This window comes from Scyliorhinus canicula, chromosome 4 (genome assembly GCF_902713615.1).
Source record: "Scyliorhinus canicula chromosome 4, sScyCan1.1, whole genome shotgun sequence".
In the NCBI taxonomy this organism is placed as follows: domain Eukaryota; kingdom Metazoa; phylum Chordata; class Chondrichthyes; order Carcharhiniformes; family Scyliorhinidae; genus Scyliorhinus; species Scyliorhinus canicula.
This window is the reverse complement of record NC_052149.1, coordinates 47,273,272-47,293,120: the sequence shown is the minus strand read 5'-3', so window position 1 is coordinate 47,293,120 and position 19,849 is coordinate 47,273,272. Positions and strand designations below refer to the sequence as shown.

At 42.9% G+C, this 19,849-nt stretch overlaps 1 protein-coding gene across 4 annotated transcripts in view; it reads right to left on the bottom strand.

Moving 5' to 3' along the window:
• mast2 (microtubule associated serine/threonine kinase 2) overlaps positions 1 to 19,849 on the bottom strand; it is a 524,270-nt gene that overhangs the window by 490,705 nt on the left and 13,716 nt on the right. Inside the window, exon 1 of one of the 4 annotated variants that reach the window (XM_038794191.1) lies at positions 6,321 to 6,546. The exons of 2 other annotated variants lie outside the window; for them this stretch is intronic. In XM_038794191.1, the coding sequence (XP_038650119.1) occupies positions 6,321 to 6,368 (48 nt within the window). In that variant the 5' untranslated portion in view covers positions 6,369 to 6,546. Of the gene's footprint in view, positions 1 to 6,320; positions 6,547 to 19,849 lie in introns of those variants that run through there. One more of the 4 variants, XM_038794192.1, reaches the window with a different exon arrangement.

Genomic DNA, 19,849 nt, shown 5'->3' with positions numbered 1-19,849 from the left:
AAGTGTGATCACCCAAACAGCTTTGCAATTAAAACCGATTACTGCATTTACATCAAATCTTGAATCATGTAATCTTAGAAATATAATTTCCAACCAAACATATAGACATATGTCCAGTAACAAAACACATCCAGTTAACAGCTGCCTTAATTTTGAAAAATGTTGCTCAATATTCATATTGTGGTCACAGATTACTAAAGCGACACGAGAGTCAATTGTCTGTACAAGCCCTCAGTAACATGGAAGTTTCCAGTACACTTGCCAAATACCTTTTCGAGCTTGTGCATCTAGAACAATTGCAACAACCAGAAAATAAACTCTGAAATGGTGCATTGGAATGATGTAGGTGGCCAGTGTGTACAGTATTCTAAAATACGCCTTACCAATTTCGGAAGAAAGAACAAGTCTTAATAAGATACACCCATTCTGGACATAGTTTCATTTTAATCTTTTTTCCATGACGCACAAAATTTTTTCATTCTGAAGACAAACTGAGTCTGTTGTTGACCAGCATTTAATAGGAATATCAGCTGGCTGTTCACACCAAATTCAACATAGATTCAGTAAACCAAGCATGAAGTAATTAGCTGCCTCCTAATAAAATGGATGACTTGATTTGAATTGCGATGAAACACCCATTTGTCACAATCTCATGCAAGAGCATTCTGCCATAAGAACTGTGATCTACTGAAGGCACAAAACTGGTTCAGCTTGTTAGGGTTTATAAATTTAGGTTGCGAATAGCACATCATGAATTCACTGAAAGAAGGAAATGGCTTGGCATCTGAATGGGTCGCCTGTATTTCATCATATTGTCATGAGACGTTGCCCCCTTATTTCTGAAATCATAATTTTCAAACTTTCAATTGACTGGAAATTTTGCTATTTGCAAGGCCACCTTCCAAGGGGAAGGAGGAAAAGCAAACAAGACGCCCTCAGGTGAGTGAAGAGAGGGACATTTCCTATAATTCAAGATCCACTGAAACTCATTACTGTCTGAGGAAAAGACAATAAACTGCAAAGTTGCTGGAGATTGAAACAGTCGCTGCTGCAGACAAACCCACCGAAAACCCCGTGGTAATATGCAATGAGTTAGGGATAATAGACCTGGTTCCAGACAGAGATTGCAAGAAGCACATGTAGTGTCAACAAAGTTTTCAGATGAATCAGATCGAAAAGCTGCGTGTCCTCCCACTCTTTCTTTTGGAACAAGTATATTAACAGGTTTGAAAGACAACTTCACTGGAAATCTACCAGCAAATTGAGATCTCCCAATAATTATAACTTTTAATCTGATGATATCCACCAAACAAGCGAATCCAAATCGGCCATAAAGCTTAACCACCTGCGCCTCAAGGACAAGCAAAGGCCATTTAACCATGTACTCTTTAGCTTTTTTTATTGGACGCTAAATTTCCTTATTTCTGATAACTGTGTGAGAGAAATTGTGTTTTTATTATTTTTTCCCTCAGATTTATTAGTCTATAAATAGTCTATTAAACTATCTATTTAATGGTTAATAAATTCACTAATTAATTCAAGAAAATCTTGTTTGGTTGGCTTATGACTTACTGCATGAATAGTTAAATATATTTAGATTGGGAAAAGGCATATCCTCTTGAAAAATAAACTTAAATCTTTATTGTGACCAACTGAGGTGGCAAATAAATGGGAGCCAGTACATTTCTTCTAACCTGGTCAATGTTACACTGCAACCAACAGAGCACATATCCAAGACCAGCATACTGTTCTTCCTCCAAATGATACAATTAACAGAATTCCATTTGATTTGTTTTCCCCAGATAAAAAGTACAGCACAGAAAGAGGCCATTTGGCCCAACTGCTCGGTGCTGTTCTTTATGCTCCACACCAGCTCCTCCTGTGTGTGCTTACATCTAACCCCATCAGAATAACCTTTGGGACACCCTCTATATTCCTTTGAACAAAATATGTTAACACTTCATCATCCATCATAGAGATGTGAAAGCATCATGAAAAGTCAAGTGGGACTTCAATAACAAACAAAAGATGTACTTTGGGGCAAAAACAACCTTGGAATCAGTTGTACAGAAGAAACCAGTTCAAACAACTGAAAATACCACAGCTCAGAACATGAAACGTTGGTCAGTCATACCCATCTGTGGCCATGAGCAAAAACCAATAAACAGCAATAACAAAGACAGGAAATGAAAACTCAGTATAAAGAAATGAACTGAGGGCTGGTTCGGCAAAAGTATCTTAGGAGGCTGAACCTGGACTTATTTTGCTCAGACTGCACAAATCATTTATTTTGAAACAAGTTTGAATGTCACTCTCATTTTACTGTTTTATAAAAAAAAACATTCTTGTTTTCTCTGTTCGAAGGCAGGTCCAACCCACAGCACCGGGATCTCCACCACGGGTGGGGCCAGGATGCCAGTCCCAAATCTATCCCAGCTGGAACTGGGATCAAACCCCATGCTGTTGGTATGAATCTGATCCATTCTGGCCGCCCAGCCAGGTGAGACAACTGGCTCTCCAAAAAGTCAAAGATTTGTTGTGGCAACATACACCTTTACATGCATGTTGTAACGTGGAGCTCTGGATAGTCCTGGTAGTGCAGTGGTGGTCAGCCTGTGGCCTGCGAGCCACATGCAGTCTGGATTCAAGTGCGGCCAACAAAACCTTTTGCTGACCGTTGACCATGCGCAGGATTGCCACATTCCACTGATTTCCTTTTGCGTAGTATTTTGCCTACCTTTTTGGCTAAAGAGATACGCACTTAAAGAAAGGGCAAATGAAGTGAGGTGTACCCTGATTGCACACCACATTATCTGTGAGAGCCGTGCGCTCCCTCTGCGTCCAAAGTGTAAATATTTATTTTGTTTTTACCATTTGAAGTTGATGACAATACTATTAATATATGAATGATTAAGCATTTTGTTACAATCCCAGTTCATGACAGAAGTGGACGGGAAGGCCTCAGAATGGAACCCGGCTCAAAGGAGCATAACTTCTATTTGGTTTTAAATATAAAACAGGGAGGAACAAAGAAAAATGTCACAGGACTGCTAATTGGTTTTAACAACAAGGAGAAAACATTAAATATGAAAAAATAAATTACGGCTTATTATACAATACGCTATTACTGCCCCTTGGTTTATCAATTACTTTAGCATTAACACGGCTTACAAAGTACATCTTAATCCACAATGATCTCATTGACACAAAGTTCCTTTCAAACATACAAAATGACTGTGCAAAAATAAACTCTCCACTCTGGGTCCCAAATGAATGTTTGTGGATGTCTCCTCAGAATACGCCCCAGACGATTGTCATGGAGGTTTGAACACCGCTCCCAAAAACACTCTTTAAAATCTTCTCTTACAAGTAGGCTTTCTCCAAAGTCCACGCAGGGTTTTACAAATGAAACCTTTTTAAAAATAAATTTAGAGTACACAATTCTTGTTTTTTCCAATTAAGGGGCAATTTAGCATGGCCAATCCACCTACCCTGCACATCTTTGGGTTGTGGGGGGAGACCCACGCAAGACATTGGGAGAATGTGCAAATTCCACACAGAGTGTGACCCCGGCCCGGGATCAAACCCGGGTCCTCAGCGCCATAGCCTTACTTGAGAAAGGACGTACTGGCGCTGGAGGGTGTGCAGAGGAGATTCACTAGGTTAATCCCAGAGTTGAAGGAGTTGGATTACGAGGAGAGATTGAGTAGACTGGGACTGTACTCGTTGGAATTTAGAAGGATAAGGGGGGATCTTATAGAAACATTTAAAATTTTGAAGGGAATAGATAGGATAGATGCGGGCAGGTTGTTTCCACTGGCGGGTGAAAGCAGAACTAGGGGACATAGCCTCAAAATAAGGGGAAGTAGATTTAGGACTGAGTTTAGGAGGAACTTCTTCACCCAAAGGGTTGTGAATCTATGGAATTCCTTGCCCAGTGAAGCAGTTGAGGCTCCTTCATTACATGTTTTTCAGGTAAAGATAGATAGTTTTTTGAAGAATAAAGGGATTAAGGGTTATGGTGTTCGGGCCGGAAAGTGGAGCTGAGTCCACAAAAGATCAGCCATGATCTAATTGAATGGCGGAGCAGGCTCGAGCGAGGGGCCAGATGGCCTACTCCTGCTCCTAGTTCTTATGTTCTTATGTTCTTATAGGCAGCACTGCGCCACCATGCCACCCAACAAATGACACTTTTAAACAAAATATCCGCTCAACATTTAACATGAATCCAGTCCAGGATTTTACACTTTTCAAATTTCTTTGTCTTAACTGCTTTTACACAAACTCCAAGATCTAGCCAACAATTTCCATAGTTACTTAAACTCGTGCTCCACAGGCTACAGTAAAATCTCACAAATCTGAAAATTACTTCACACATCTCATCCTTCTCAGGTCACTCGGTCATTTCTGAATAGTGATCTGTTCTCTCACCTTTAACCTCATACATCTTGGAAACGTCTCTTCATTTTTCTAGTTTCCTAACTAGCTGCTCTTCAGGCCTCTGTACTTGTTTTATTAACTGCTACTCCATGTTGTGGATTTTCTTCTCAAAAAGCTGAGAGAAATGTTCTTGCTCTGGCCTTCTAAACCAAATGCTTCTAGCAGAGCTGCGAGATGCCTTCTCACTCACTACCTATCTGCAACTGCATCAAATTAACTAAACTAAAACTTAAAAGCTTCTCTACTATTACGAGGTCTAAGTTGCTAAACAACCATTGCTGGTTTATTTACTCTTCACACTGTGGCCCTCTTCAAGCACAACAGAAACACAGTTGGAACTGAACCAATCCACACAAACAAACACATTTGTTTAGCATGAATCTAACCATAGGTTTTACCCTTCCAGGCACAGAGTCGTTAAATTAAACACACTTCAAACTATAGCTTATTTCTAATGTTTACGAATACAAATATAAATCCCTTCAAACTACCTTTATATTCCCAACAATGTTTTATAAATCTATGAAATTTTCAGTGTGTATTAAATTTATTCAATCTTATTCATGGGGTCATAGTTAGTCAACATAACCAATTTCAATCTTGTGGCCCACTGAGATGAAGGAGGGAAACTCATGCAGCCCACTCACTGGCCTAGGTTGCCTCACAATGTCGTGGAGACTTCAATTTTCTTTCCATCACATGACTGAGCAGGAATCTCTCCACTCTTACTGCCTGTCATTGGTGTAAGTTAGGAGAATTTAAAAGCTTTTAAAAAAAATTTAGAGTACCCAATTATTTTTTTCCCAATTAAGGGGCAATTTAGCATGGCCAATCCACCTAACCTGCACATGTATGGGTTGTGGGGGTGGTATCCACAACAACACAGGGAGAATAAGCAAACTCCACACGGACAGTGACCCGGGGCCGTGATCGAACCCAGGTCCTCAGCGCGTAGGCAGCAGTGCTAACCACTGCGCCACCGTGCCGCCCAGGAGAATTTACAAGCTAACATTCAACCTGCTTGGCCACGTTGTGAATTCACCTTCCTTAGGTGTGAAGCTAGCAAGACCCAGAATGGACTTGAACCCAGAGCTCTGGCTCAGAGACAAGGCTGCGGCCGACTGTGATAAAAAATATTATCCTTCCTATTAACACAGAACTGAAATAGGCATCACTCTAATATTTTGTTCAAAAAAAATTAAGTCATTCAACCCTTTTTGCGTCCAAGCAAAAAACTGCAGCAGCATTCATAAATCAACATAAAAATTGTTTCCTGAAATAATTACGTTGATTCAAATACTTTCAATAGATTCCAGAATTTAATTCTAGAATATTTAGCCCTCAGCTGTGAAACCCACTGCATACTTTTCCAGCATGGAGGACACTCACAGGATTGAGTACAAGACGTTAAACATGACAGTGCAGCATTATGAATACTCCATTTTAACCACATTTCACAGCAATGTCAACTGGGTCTGGAACAAAACACAGAATTAACCTTCTCACTTACGCATGCCTTTTTTAATATCAGCACCGTCGAGAGCGAAAAGGAAACATTAATTGCTCCGACGAGTTAACTTCCAGATCTTAACTCAAAATATAGCACCTATCATTAGAAACTGAACCCACACAAAATTATAACAAGTACGAATGATAATAAAAACTTAATGCATCAGCATTATTATAACACCAAGATGCAGTTTCTAACAACAGGACTTGATATTTACTATTTAAGAGGTAATAATAGAGCAATTTGCTCAAAAAGCTTTAGAATTCCAAGTAATCAACCATGCATTTTCCTCCTCACAAATTAATAAATATAAATACAATGTCTGCTGCTGCAGAGGTCTCCAAAAAAAATGATACGAAAGCAATGTTACCTGTTTCATTTTATATCTGCAATGACTATTTTGAATAATGAAAAGCATTCACAATTTGCAGCTGAGCTTCTGTTCCGTGCCTTGTTAGTTTTGCACCAGTGCAGTAACCTCCACCATATGCATGTGCTAAATCATTGTCATATATTCAGCAGCAGCGCTCAATAACACATCTGGTATCAGGGTTTAAGGAATCACAAACATGATACTGCGCTACTACACTGTCTCCATTTTAAATGGCTTCCGAAGAGTTCTTAGCTCTTAGATGAAATGCTTCTCCAATTTTGTTCAGAGGCAAAACCAGCTAAAAAGGAGCACTAATGTCTAGCAAAGATTAGCTTTCCTGGGGCTCAATTTAAAAGTGTATAGATGCAGTCATGTCAGGAACCCTGCAGTCAAGGATGCTGATTTTCCCATTCAGTGCTTCAGTTGCCAACAATTTGTCTTAAGGTCAATAACAAAGTAAGTAGAATGTCCATCAAGTTGAGAAAGGTTATGTATTTGTCAAGAGGCAAATTCAATGGCTTTCGCATTTATTTTGCAGTAACTGCTGAATGAGGAGTAATTTTAATATTTTGTTAAAAAAGAAGCAACACAGTCAACGAGCATGTTGACGCAGAGGGATACGTGGATAATCATTGAAGCTGGCAGAGCAAGTTGAGAGCAGTTAATAAAGCATTGAGCATGATAGATTTTATTAATAGGAGCATTGAATGCAAAAACAGGGAAGCTATGTTAAACTTGTATAGGACACTGATTCGGCCTCAACTGGAGTATCTGTTCAGCACACTTTAGGAATGATGTGAAAGCATTAGTGAGGTGCAGGAAAGATTCATGGGAATGGATCCAGGAATCAGGAATTTCAGTCACCTGAACAGGTTGGAGACGTGGGACTGTTGCGTTGGAGAATAGAAGGTCCACAGGAGATTTGAAAGAGGTATTCAAAATTATGACGGGACTGAACACAGTAGCTAGTGGAAAATGGTTCCCATTGATGAGAGTATCAAGAATGAGAGGGCAGAATTTTATGTTTATTTGCAAAAGAAGCAATGGTGACATGCGGAAAAGATTTTTCACACAGCGAGTAATTGGGATCCAGGCTGCATTGTCTGAGTGAGTGGTACAGGCAAGGCCAGTCAAAGAACATCAAGAGGTTATTGGATTATTTGAAAAGGGAGAATATGTTTGGCTCCAGAGAGATGGCAGTGGAGTGGCACCAGGTGAATTACTCCTTTAGTAAGCCAGCATACCATGATGGGCCAAATAGCCTCCTTCAGTGTGATTCTGTGGTCGCAGTAACAGATATACCATATATTTCTCAAATAGAAAAAGCCTCATGTGAGCTTGCAAATACTGTTCAATTTTCAGGGTATCTCACAAAGTAGTTCACATTTTCACAGTTGTCGCGTCAACACCATCTTGATTTACCGTGATAAAGCAAAAAGAAAGGTCTTGCATTTATATTGCACTTTTCACAACCTTAGGATGTGCCAAAGCACTATAGAGCTGATAAAGTACTTGTTGAACAGTAGTTAAGTTGTAAGGAAATCCAATTCCGGCAGCATCCTTCCAGTTTTACAAGATAAACACCCTTCATCTGGAGGCGGTTTGGATCTGTTTTACTCCTCGTACAAAGCCCTAAATATTCCATTCACCTTCTCCTAGTCGAAACCAGCCCCCCATCCCATGTCCCAATCTATACAATCTCCCTCTCAACTGTTGCACCGCCTCATCTGTGGTGGTGGAGATCAAATCGATTTGTATTTGTAGTTATTTCCTATCTGCTAGTAATTCTGGGAATGGCCTGCTCGAATGTCTGCAATCTACCTCTATGATATAATCTACCAGTTTTTCCCACTCCTGCTTGCCTCCTCAACATGTGCCTTAAAAGATATAATTTCTACCCTGATTACATCCATCAGAGCTTCTCATGGTATCGAGGACAAAACCTCCCCATTATCATTGTTCAAGGTATAATCCTGGATAGCCCTCGCGATCCTTGGAGAGAACCCAGGTCCGCTAGCGGACCGACATGCAATCTCAACTCCTTGTGATGTCCTGGTCTACCTCCAACTCCAGGTCCACCCAGTATAGGACATGGTCAGAAATGACCACTGCCGAGTAGTCCAATTTCTTCACCCCTGCCAACAATGCCCAGTTCACAAAAAAGTAATCAATCCTGGAGAGCACATTATGTACTGAGGAGAAGAACAAAAACTTTCCCTTTGATGCCCAAACTCCTCCCCCACACACCCATCCCTTCCCCTGATGCCAGAACCCCCCCCCCCCCCAATTTACTCCTATAATGAAATTAATGCCTTTGCAATACTCCATGGGACCAACAACCTTGGCTTAGAGCAGGCCACCCTCCGGTCTAGCACGCAGTTCATATCCCCTCCATCCTCCCATAATAAGTTAATGGGTATTTAGGCCTGGGGTCACTGCCAACAACCGCTCCAAGAACATTGTATCGTCCCAATTCGAGGCATTTCAATTTACCAACGCCACCTATTTACCTTCTAATACCTCATGCGTGCCTTTCCTCCGGGTGCTCCGGTTTCCTCCCACAAGTACCGGAAAACATGCTTGTTAAGGGAATTGGACGTTCTGAATTCTCCCTCAGTGTACACAAACAGGCGCTGGGGTGTGGCGACTAGGGATTTTCACAGTAACTTCATTACAGTGTTAATGTAAGCCGATTTGTGACACTAATAAAGATTATTACTAAAGCATACCATCCGCCCGCATCTGCAATTACCATCTCCAAACAAAACTGACCTTTTCATTAATGAGAATCGCCAGCCCTCGGGCCCTGCTGTTGAACCCGGAGTGGGAAACATGGCTCACACAAGCCTTCCAAAGACGCACCTGAATCCGCTCACACACGTGGGTCTCCTGGAGGAGCATCACGTCGGCCCCAGACTCTTTAAGTGAGCAAAAACCCATGCTCACCCCCACCCAGTCAGCAGACAGCCTGCCACCTCCACTAGCCCCACCCCCCTCCCGGTAAACTTCTAGATCCATTGAATCGAACCTAACTAGCCCAACAATCGCCCCGCCCACCCCCACCCCCCACCACCACAACCACCACCCCCCTCCCCCCACCTGGCTTCTGTTAATGAGCCTACTTTCTAGCGTTGGAAAGGTGTCCAACCCCCTATTCCCCCCAGGTCCCACCTATTCCTGAACCAACGCCTTTGCTGATGCCCAGGGCTCACCCCTCCCGCATGGTACATCCCCAACCATATTAAACAAAACCAAAGCTGAGGGAAGAAAAACCCCATCCCCCAACGGACCAACACCTACCGAACCCGAAAATAAAACATGAAAATATAATGGAGGACACGTCTCCCCCCCCCCCCCTCCCCCCCATCTAACCATCTCTACCATTAGCCCAATCACCAAACAGCCCACCCAGAACCCTCAAACCGTGCCTAACCCATGATCTATGTTGAAGATTACAGTCTGCTCCGGAATTTGGAAGTAGAAGTCCTTCCGAGTCAGCCATGACTCTCAGCTTTGGTGGGCTGCATTCCCCGATTGCACAGATCGTCTTCACCTTATTAAAGACCGTCAGTTGCCTTGTCAGCTCAGTGCTGATGTCCTAGCAAATTCTTACTATTTTCCTGTCCAAATCAATGCTCCGTCATTTCTTGGCCCAATGCAGGACCCGCTCCTTCCTTCAAAAATTGTGGAACCGAATGCTCACGGCATGCGGTGGCTATTTCAGCCTCAGCTTCTCCCTCAAGTGTGCCCTGTCCAGCTGAGGCGCAACAAACATTTCATCTTCGCCCACCAGCTGAGAAAACCCAGTCTTGGGTTCATATGCCTTGGCCTGTTCTCCATGTCATCTAGTTTTGCCATGAGGCCCTTATTTCTGTCGCCAAAAATCACCATTCCAGGTTCCGATGGTCCTCGTGCCGAGACAAGGCCTCCTCCAAGCCTTTCAACTTCTCGGCCTGCTCACCCTACAGCCATAGCAATCCTAACATGCTGCTCTCTTATTGGGCCAAAAGCCTCCTCTACCATGGCTTTAAATTACACTCTCATTTCATGGTCATGCCTCTTGAATCGCTCGTCCATCTCCCCACCGAACGTCTCCAGTTCCTTCACCTAAAGAGAACAAGTTGCACACGTGGAAGAAACAGTCCCACAAGTTTTTATAGCTCAGTTTCCTTGTGAGCAACGTGCACAAGCACCACCATGGCACAAACCACTGTCTCGTAGGTGCAAAGCTGCCAAAGCTTATAAAGGAGGAGATTTTAAAAGAGAAGTCCTAATTCATGTAATAGATGACATCCAGAGACTAGTGCATTTTCCATTTTCATCCTTCTCAATTTCTCTGCAGCCTTTGGCAGAGTTGATCACATCACTCTCCTCTTCCTTTGTAATTAGGTTACCCTCATTAGTTCAATTGGGGAAGCACGGTAGCATTGTGGTTAGCACAATTGCTTCACAGCTCCAGCGTCCCAGGTTCGATTCCGGCTTGGGTCACTGTCTGTGCTGAGTCTGCACATCCTCCCAGTGTGTGCGTGGGTTTCCTCCGGGTGCTCCGGTTTCCTCCCACAGTCCAAAGATGTGCAGGTTAGGTGGATTAGCCATGATAAATTGCCCTTAGTGTCCAAAATTGCCCTTGGTGTTGGGTGGGGTTATTGGGTTATGGGGATAGGGTGGAGGTGTTGACCTTGGGTAGGGTGCTCTTTCCAAGAGCCGGTGCAGACTCGATGGGCCGAATGGCCTCCTTCTGCACTGTAAATTCTATGATAATCTATGAATTACCCCACCCGGCCACTATTTGCCACACCACCTAAAACTTTGTAATACTATTCAACATGGAGTTAAACTTTCCTCTCCTTACTCTTCCTTCTTTCACTTCCAGAACAGCAGTTTACTCTACCTCTGCCTTAAGCCAGCTGCTGTTGAAATTCTTTTCCCCATCTCTTTTCACTCCAAACGCAGCTATTTCAATCTTCTCCTGTTTGGTCTGTGATTTGTTTGCTTTGGAGAACTTCGGAATTCCAAAACTATGCCACCCCCATCCTATTCCACATGCAGCTATTAAGTCTTTCTGACCCGATCCCTCAACAAATCAAATTTAATACTCTTACCCAGTATTTCAATTTATTCGTTGCCTCATTGTTCCTCATCTCCAACTTCCTCCAGCCACAATAACCCATTCTCTGAACTCTCCTTCAGCCACTTGGGTCTCACACCTGAAATATCTCCACTTCATTTTCACTACTTCAGGCTCTCTTTTTGCCCAAGCTTTTGGTCATTCCTGCAAATATCTGCTTTGGATCAATGGCCATTTTTTGACAGATTTCCTCTCTGTAGAAGCACGTTGGGATGTTTTTCTATTTTACAATGTACGAAAAAAGTTGCTGTTATTTGATAGTTTGACTACTGATGTCATGAATACAAATAATGAAACACCTGAAGCACACCACTCAGCACCTCTTCCTTATCCTGGGCTGTTGGCTCCCTGGGGAACACGTCACTATGCACGTCTATCTGTGACTCCCTGCTGTCATCCATTGCTCTTTCTCTCGGACTCGCTTTTCCGTTCATTAAGGTCCCTTAATTCAAAGAGTGGGTGTATTAGTTTTAGTCTTCTGTCTGATGTTTCAACACCAGTCCCTGACCTAACCCTGTGAACTCTGGTAAAGATTTGAAAAAGACCCTGACTTTGGATTCTCTCTCAAATCTTATTTCAAACCTTGACAGCATTGGGCATCAAAACCACGTTTCAGCATTAAACTACATTTTAAGACTTGGCTTTCTATCTATAATCTTCTATTTTTGGATCCGTGAGCTGTGAAAAGGTGTGGAAATATCAAGATGTACATCTTTCAACTTAGCTTCAAATCCCTGGCTCCTCTCCACATCAAGAAGTTATTTCTGCTCCAAATTATACTAGGCATACCATAAGACCCAACTAGTTGCTGATTTGCTGCTCTCATGCAACATTTTGATCAGTCTCCTGCCCTTGCCCACCACCACTGTGATTGGGAGATTTCAGACTCCAGGAGGGTCTGTGTCTGGCCATTGGTTTTACAGCTGGAGACTGTTCCTGGCCAGAATATTACACGGGCAATCATCTGTTGTTTTTGGATTTTATGGTGTCCACCAACTTTACCACATTTTTTTCTACACTTTGTACATCAGCTAGATTAAAATTAGTGCTTAGTGGTAACATCACTGAACTAGTAATCCAGGTGCCCAGACTAATCATCTGGGGACATGGGTTCAAATGCAACCAGAAAGCTGGTGAAATTTAAATTCACTTTATAAAAAGAGACAAAAATTAAAAGCTAGCACCAACAAAGATTGTTGTTTAAAAACCTAACTAATGCTCGAGGGAAAAAAATCTGCCGTCCTTACCTGTTCTGGCCTACCTGTGACACTAGAATCACAAAAATGTTGTGACTCTTAACTGCACTCTGATTTGGCAAATCACTCAGTTCAAGGACAATTAGAGATGTGCAATGAATGCTGGCCTTGCCAGCAACATCCGCCTCCCATGAAAGAATAAAGCTATTAATTGTTACAAAAATTCATCTATCAGTGCATCCCTCGATGTATCCGCAAACATCTTCTGGACCTCACTCGCTTCATCTGCCATTCGCTTCTCTAAACTCTGACAACAGTTTGCTGATGCTTCGTGCGGATTCCACCCTACACTAGTCTCATGGCATCTCGAACTTCGACACAAAAGCAAAATATTGCAGATGCTGGAAATCAGAAATAAAAAATAGAAACTGCTGAAAATACTCCAGCAGGTCCGACAGCATCTGAAAAAGTTCATGTTTCAGGTCGATGATAGCCTTTCACCAGAAGTTCCATGTAATCTTCTAATCATTAAATTAGTAGCTCATTACATAGCTCATTATATAACTTGGTGTAAAATTTTGTTTGGCAACTCTTCTGTAAAGTGTTGTGTGGCATTTTATATTAAAGGCACGATAGACATGCAGGTTTTAGCTGTTACACAGATCCAAATCGCTTTTTGAAAGCTACAATCCATCTGAAACTACGCCATTTCAATCATTTGTAGCGATAAATATTTCCATCATCTTCTCAGTATTTACACTGATAACTTGCAGAGGCGAAATAGGAATGCATGACAGCTAATTATTCTTTCAACAAAACAAATGATTTGAGTTCTCATCAGCAAATCAGCGAGGCGAGGGTGAACACCTATTACATCAGCGATTCAATATGATACTAATATTGCCATTGAAGGGATGGGGAGTGATTGCTAATTTTGATATATATTATTAATTGGTCAGATATGCTTTGATCAGTGAGAAAAAGCAATCATTGTTATATGTTATACCAGTCAAATCATTGCATCAAGATTTTATTAATGTTACATATTTTTCCACAGCAATTTTGGAGTTATTATAAATTCATTAATGTCCATGTTATGTCCAGTAAAGACTTGTCGTATTCCTAACCTTCAAGATATGAACTATATTCAAAGTGCACTCTTTAGAAATTGGCTATTTTTAAAGAAATGCCAATGGGTTGCAAAGGTAGCTGCCAAAGATCAGATGGCTTGGCTTGTGTATTTAGAAACTGCCTCACTGTCTAATGAAGGCAAAAGGACAACTTCCCACACATGACAACTTCCCACACATTCCAGATGAAACCATCAAGAGACATTTGCCAACTGGATCGGTCTCTCTTGATGCAGAGAAGGCCATCGACCGGGTGGAGTGGAATTATTTGTGGGAAGTCCTGGGACAGTTTGGGTTTGGGCAGGGCGTTGGTAACTGGGTTCAGTTGCTGTATCAGGCACCGGTGGCAAGTGTGCGGACACACCGGGTGAGTTTGGACTGCTTTAGACTGCACTGGGGGACAAGGCAGGCATGTCCTCTCTCCCCACTGTTGTTTGCCTTGGCTATAGAGCCATTGGCGATGACGCTGAGAGCGCCAAAGGACTGGAAGGGGCTAGTCCAGGCAGGGGGTGGAATACAGGGTCTCGTTATATGCAGACAACCTACTCCTATATATTTCTGACCCGTTAGGGGGGATGGGGGAGATTAGGCGGATCTTAGGGGAATTTGGTCGATTTTCAGAGTACAAATTGAATATGGGTAAAAGTGAGGTGTTTGTGAACCAGGTGAGGGGGCATGAGAAGAGACTGGGAGAGTTGCCATTTAAACTGATGGGGGGGGGGGGGGGGAGTTTTCACTGCATGGGTATCCAGGTGGCACAGGGTGGGAGCAGCTACATTAAATAAATCTGGCATGCTTAGTTGAGGAGGATTTTCAGAGGTGGGACATGCTCCCATTGTCATTGGTGAGGAGGGTAAAGACCGTAAAAATGACAGTCCTCCCGAGATTTTTGTTTGATTTCCAGTGACTACCTATTTTTATACAAAAGGCCTTTTTTAAGTGGGTGAATAGGGTGATATCTGTGTATTGTGTGGGCGGTTGAACCCTGTGAGTAACGAAAGTACTGTTGGAGCTGAGCCGACGGGTGGGGTGAGTGGGGAGGGGGGGGTTCTGGCATTGCCGAGTTTCAGGAACTGCCACTGGGCAGCAAATATAGCCATGATGAGGAAGTGGGTAGCGGGCGAGGGGTCAGTATTGGAGCTGGTGGAGGTGGCCTCATATAAGGGCACAAGTTTTGGAGCATTGGTAACTGTTTTCTGTCAGTCAGTCAATACTGAATTCAATCGATGATGTGGAGATGCCGGCTTTGGACTGGGGTGAGCACAGTAAGAAGTCTTACAACACCAGGTTAAAGTCCAACATGTTTGTTTCAAACACTAGCTTTCGAAACAATGCTCCTTCCTCAGGTGAATGAAGAGGTTTGTTCCAGAAACATATATATAGACAAATTCAAAGATGCCAGACAATGCTTAGAATGCGAGCATTAGCAGGTAATTGAATCTTTACAGATCCAGAGATAGGGGTACCCCAGGTTAAAGAGGTGTGAATTGTCTCAAGCCAGGACAGTTGGTAGGATTTCACAAGCCCAGGCCAGATGGTGGGGGATGAATGTAATGCAACATGAATCCCAGGTCCCAGTTGAGGCCGTACTCATGCGTGCGGAACTTGGCTATAAGTTTCTGCTCAGCGATTCTGCGTTGACGCGCATCCTGAAGGACGCCTTGGGGAACGCTTACCCGGAGATCAGAGGCTGAATCCCCTTGACTGCTGAAGTGTTCCCCGACTGGAAGGGAACATTCCTGCCTGGTGATTGTCGCGCGATGCCCGTTCATTCATTGTCGTAGCATCTTCATGGTCTCGCCAATGTACCACGCTTCGGGACATCCTTTCCTGCAGCGTATGAGGTAGACAACATTGGCTGAGTCTCACGAGTATGTACTGTATTCCTGGTAGGTGGTGTTCTCACGTATAATGGTGGTATCCTTGTCAATGATCTGCACGTCTTGCAGAGATTGCCATGGCAGGGTTGTGTGGTGTCGTGGTTCTGAAGGCTGGGTAGTTTGCTGCAAACAATGCTCTCCGGGTAAGCGTTCTCCAAGGTGGCCTTCAGGGCGCGTGACAACGCAGAATCACTGAGCAGAAACTTATAGCCAAGTTCCGCACACATTAGTACGGCCTCAATCGGGACCTGGGATTCATGTCGCATTACATTCATCCTCCACCATCTGGCCTGGGCTTGCGAAATCCTGCCAACTGTCCTGGCTTGAGACAATTCACACCTCTTTAAGATGGGGTTACCCCTATCTCTGGATCTGTAAAGATTCAATTACCTGCTAATGCTCGCATTCTAAGCATTTTCTGGCATCTTTGACTTTGTCTGTATATATGTTTCTGGAACAAACCTCTTCATTCACCTGAGGAAGGAGCAGTGCTCCGAAAGCTAGTGTTTGAAACAAACATGTTGGATTTTAACCTGGTGTTGTAAGACTTCTTACTGAATTCAATCGAGTACTCTACCCCCAATCCCCTGTGATCTCACTTTCTGGATCAATATTATATGTGGCACTTCATCAAACGCCTACTGGAAGTCCAGGTATTTCAGATCCGCAGGTTCCCCATTATCTACCTCAAAAGCAAGTTTGTCAAGCATGACTTCCCTTCATAAAACCATGCTGACAATGGTGGATTGAGCTTTGTCTTTCCAAATGTAGAGTCATCTCCTCCTTAATGATTGATTCCAACAACTTCCCCACCACAGAGGTCAAGCTAACCGGTCTATAGTGTCCTACTTTTTGCCTCTGATGTACGAGAAGTATGAGATTCTGAAATCTCATAACCAATGCATCCACTATCTCCACTGCTTAGGGTGCAGGCCATCAGATCCCAGAGACTTAGCTCCCCTTCATCCGGTCAGTTGAATCATACTGTCTCCTTAGTGAAGGTTACTGCACCAAGTTCCTCTGCATGAACTGTCATTTTTGGCAATGTTTTATTATCTTCTACGTGAAGACAGGCAAAATATTGGTTCAGTGCCTCCATCTGTTCTGTTTCCCATTATTACCTCACCTGTATCGCCTCTAAAGGGCCAACATTTACTTTAGCTTTTCTCTTCCTCTTTATATACTTATAGAAGCTTTTGGCATCAGTGTTTACGTTTTCTGCTAGTTTCCTTTCGTAGTTCATCTTAGCTCTTTTGATTTATTTTTAGTATCCTTTTGTTGATCTTTAAAATTCTCTCAATCCTCCAGCCTGCCACTAGCCTTTGCAGTATCGTATGCCCTAGTTTTTGCTTTTATGCGTTCCTCGTTTAGCCATGGAACATGTTTTTCTCTTTTCCTTTCAGGAATGTACTTTAATTGAGTGGTATTTAAATTCTCCCTGAACATCCACCATTGTTTCTCAACTGTCCTACCCTTAATTATCTGTGCCCCGTCTACTTGGGCCAATTCTTAACTCAGGCCTGTAGAATTACCTCTGCTAAATGCTAAAATTCTAGTGTGACACTGGGTCTTTTTGTTCAATCTGAATTTGAAATTCTAGCATGCTGTGATCACTCTTTTGAAGAGGATCCTTGACAACAAGACTATTTATCAAACCTTCTTTATTACATAACACTAAATCTATATTAGCTGATCCCTGGTTGGCTCCGTAACATATTGCTCCACGAAACAATCCCTCATACACGCTATGAAATCTCCCTCGAGGCTACACTTGCCAATTTCATTAATCCAATTAATATGCATATGAAAGTCACCCATGACTACCATTGTGCCCTTCTTATTATTTCTTGGTTTATACTTTGCCACACTTTGGAAGTATTGCTCGGGTGCCTGTAAATTACTCCTGCCAAGGAATTTCTTCCCTTATTTTTTTTATATCCACCCAAGTCGATTCAACATTTTGGCCCTTAGGTGCCAATATCATTTCTCAATAAAGCCTTGATGCTATGTTTAACCAATAAAACAACGCCACTTCCTGTTCCATCCTGTCCATCCTTTTGGAATACTGAGAACTCTAGGACATTCAACTCCCAGTCCCGGTCCTCCTGCAACCATGTTTCAGTAATCCCCCACCAAATCATACCCATTTGTCTCTATTCGTGCTGTCAGCTCATTGACCTTATTCCGAATACTGCGGGCATTTCGGTACAAGGTTTTTAAATATGTCCTACTGATCTGTCATTCCCCTGCAGGATTTTCTGGTGCACTACACTTTTCATACATTGTGACCTCTCTGATAACACAGCCTCATCCCCAACTTTCACTCCTAGTCACTTTACACTTCAATTTTGTACATTTCATTTCCCCTCCATAATAGTTAGACTGGCCCTGCCTGTTCATCCTAATAACCTTTAACTTCTCGTACATGCTGACCTGCTGCTTTGGTTCCTATTAACCATAACACTTCTTATAGCTTTACCCTTCACTCCCCCCTGCCCCTCCCCTCTCAATTTGCTATCTTAAAGTCCTTGTGACCACCCTGTTTATCCTTCCCACTCGAACACTGGTCACAGATCGGTTCAGGTGGCGACCCTCCCAACAGTACAGATCCCTCCTGTCCCAATACTGATGCCAGTGCCCCATGAAATGGAACCCCTCTTTCCCGCACCACTCCTTTAGTCACGTGTTTACTTCCCTAGTTTTCTCATCCCTATACCAATTTGCATGTGGCTCAGGTAGTAATCCAAAAACTATAATCCTTGAGGACCGCTTCTTTAATTTTGTTCCTAATTTCTGATAATCCCCCAACAGGTCCTCTTTCCTAGTCTTGCCCAAGTTGTTTGTCCCAACATGGACCACAACAACTGGATCCTCCCCCGTCCTTTCCAATATTCTTTCAAGCTGGTTAGAGATGTCCCTCACCCTAGCACGGAGCAGGCAACATACCATGAAGGACTCTTGGTCCCGTTTGCAAAGGGTGCTACCAGTTCCCCTAATTATAGAATCCCCTACAACAACCACTTGTCTTTTTGCTCTCCCCCATCCCCGCTTGAATGGCCTCTTGTACCACGGTGCACTGGTCCACTAACTTATCCTTCTGACAGTCCTTTTCCTCATCGACACAGGGAGCAAGTACCTGTTGGACAAGGTCAAAGGCTGAGACTCCTCCCTTTTTGAATTCAGGATCCCTCTGCCTGCCTCAGTCGCAGTCACACCCCAACCACTTGCCGTATTTGAGGTACTTAATCTGCGGGGTGTGACCGCTTCCTGAAACAAAGCTGATTGGCCGATAGGGAATCTGTGATAAATTTTTTAAAAACACTGCAAAACTGTGACTCTCCCATACCCTGATGCGCCACAGTGTCTGAAGTGCAGAATCCAGCTCATCAATTCTAAGCTGAAATTCCTCGAGCAGTAAACACTGGTTTACTGGTGTTTACCAGTTCCCACATCATGCAGTTACAGCACATCGCCTGCCCAGCAATCTCTACTCAGTTAATTAATTAATTTGTTTTGCAATGTTTTTTTTAAATTTAGCACAGATTCCCTATCAGCCAATCAGGTCACTGTTTTCCTGAGACATAGGTTTGGTTTGTTCAGCTTCAGTGAAATCCCCGATACTCACCACTCCCATGCTCCACCCTCCTTAAATCTCCAGGCTCCTCTCGTACTCTTTTAGACTCCTGGCTCCTCTCACACTCTGTTAGACTCCTGGCTCCTCCCCCAAGTATCCCTTCCCTGCTTCATTCCCTAATAGGCCAGAATTGCTCCTTCTCTCATTGGCCTTGCTAGGCATGGTGGAAATGTTCTCCAGAATGGATTTTTAAGAATGTTGCATCTCTCATACTTTTCACACCTAATTTTACCTCAGTTAATGATGGGGTATTTGAAACCTTTTACTGTCCTGCTGTTTCTACACCTCAGCAATTAGGCTACATATTTTTCCTTCTATCTCCCTTGGACTGTTTAGAGATCTAAAATATAATCCCAAGAGAAAATGCTGGAAAATCTCAGCAGGTGCGGCAGCATCTGTAGGAGTGAAAAGAGCTAATGTTTCGAGTCCAGATGACCCTTTGTCAAAGCTAAAAGACATAGAAAGTGGGAGATATTTATACTGTGAGGTGAAAGTGCTTTTATCCTTTTATCTAAAATATAATCCCTTATTGTGGCTGCCCTCTTTTTTCCCCCGCTC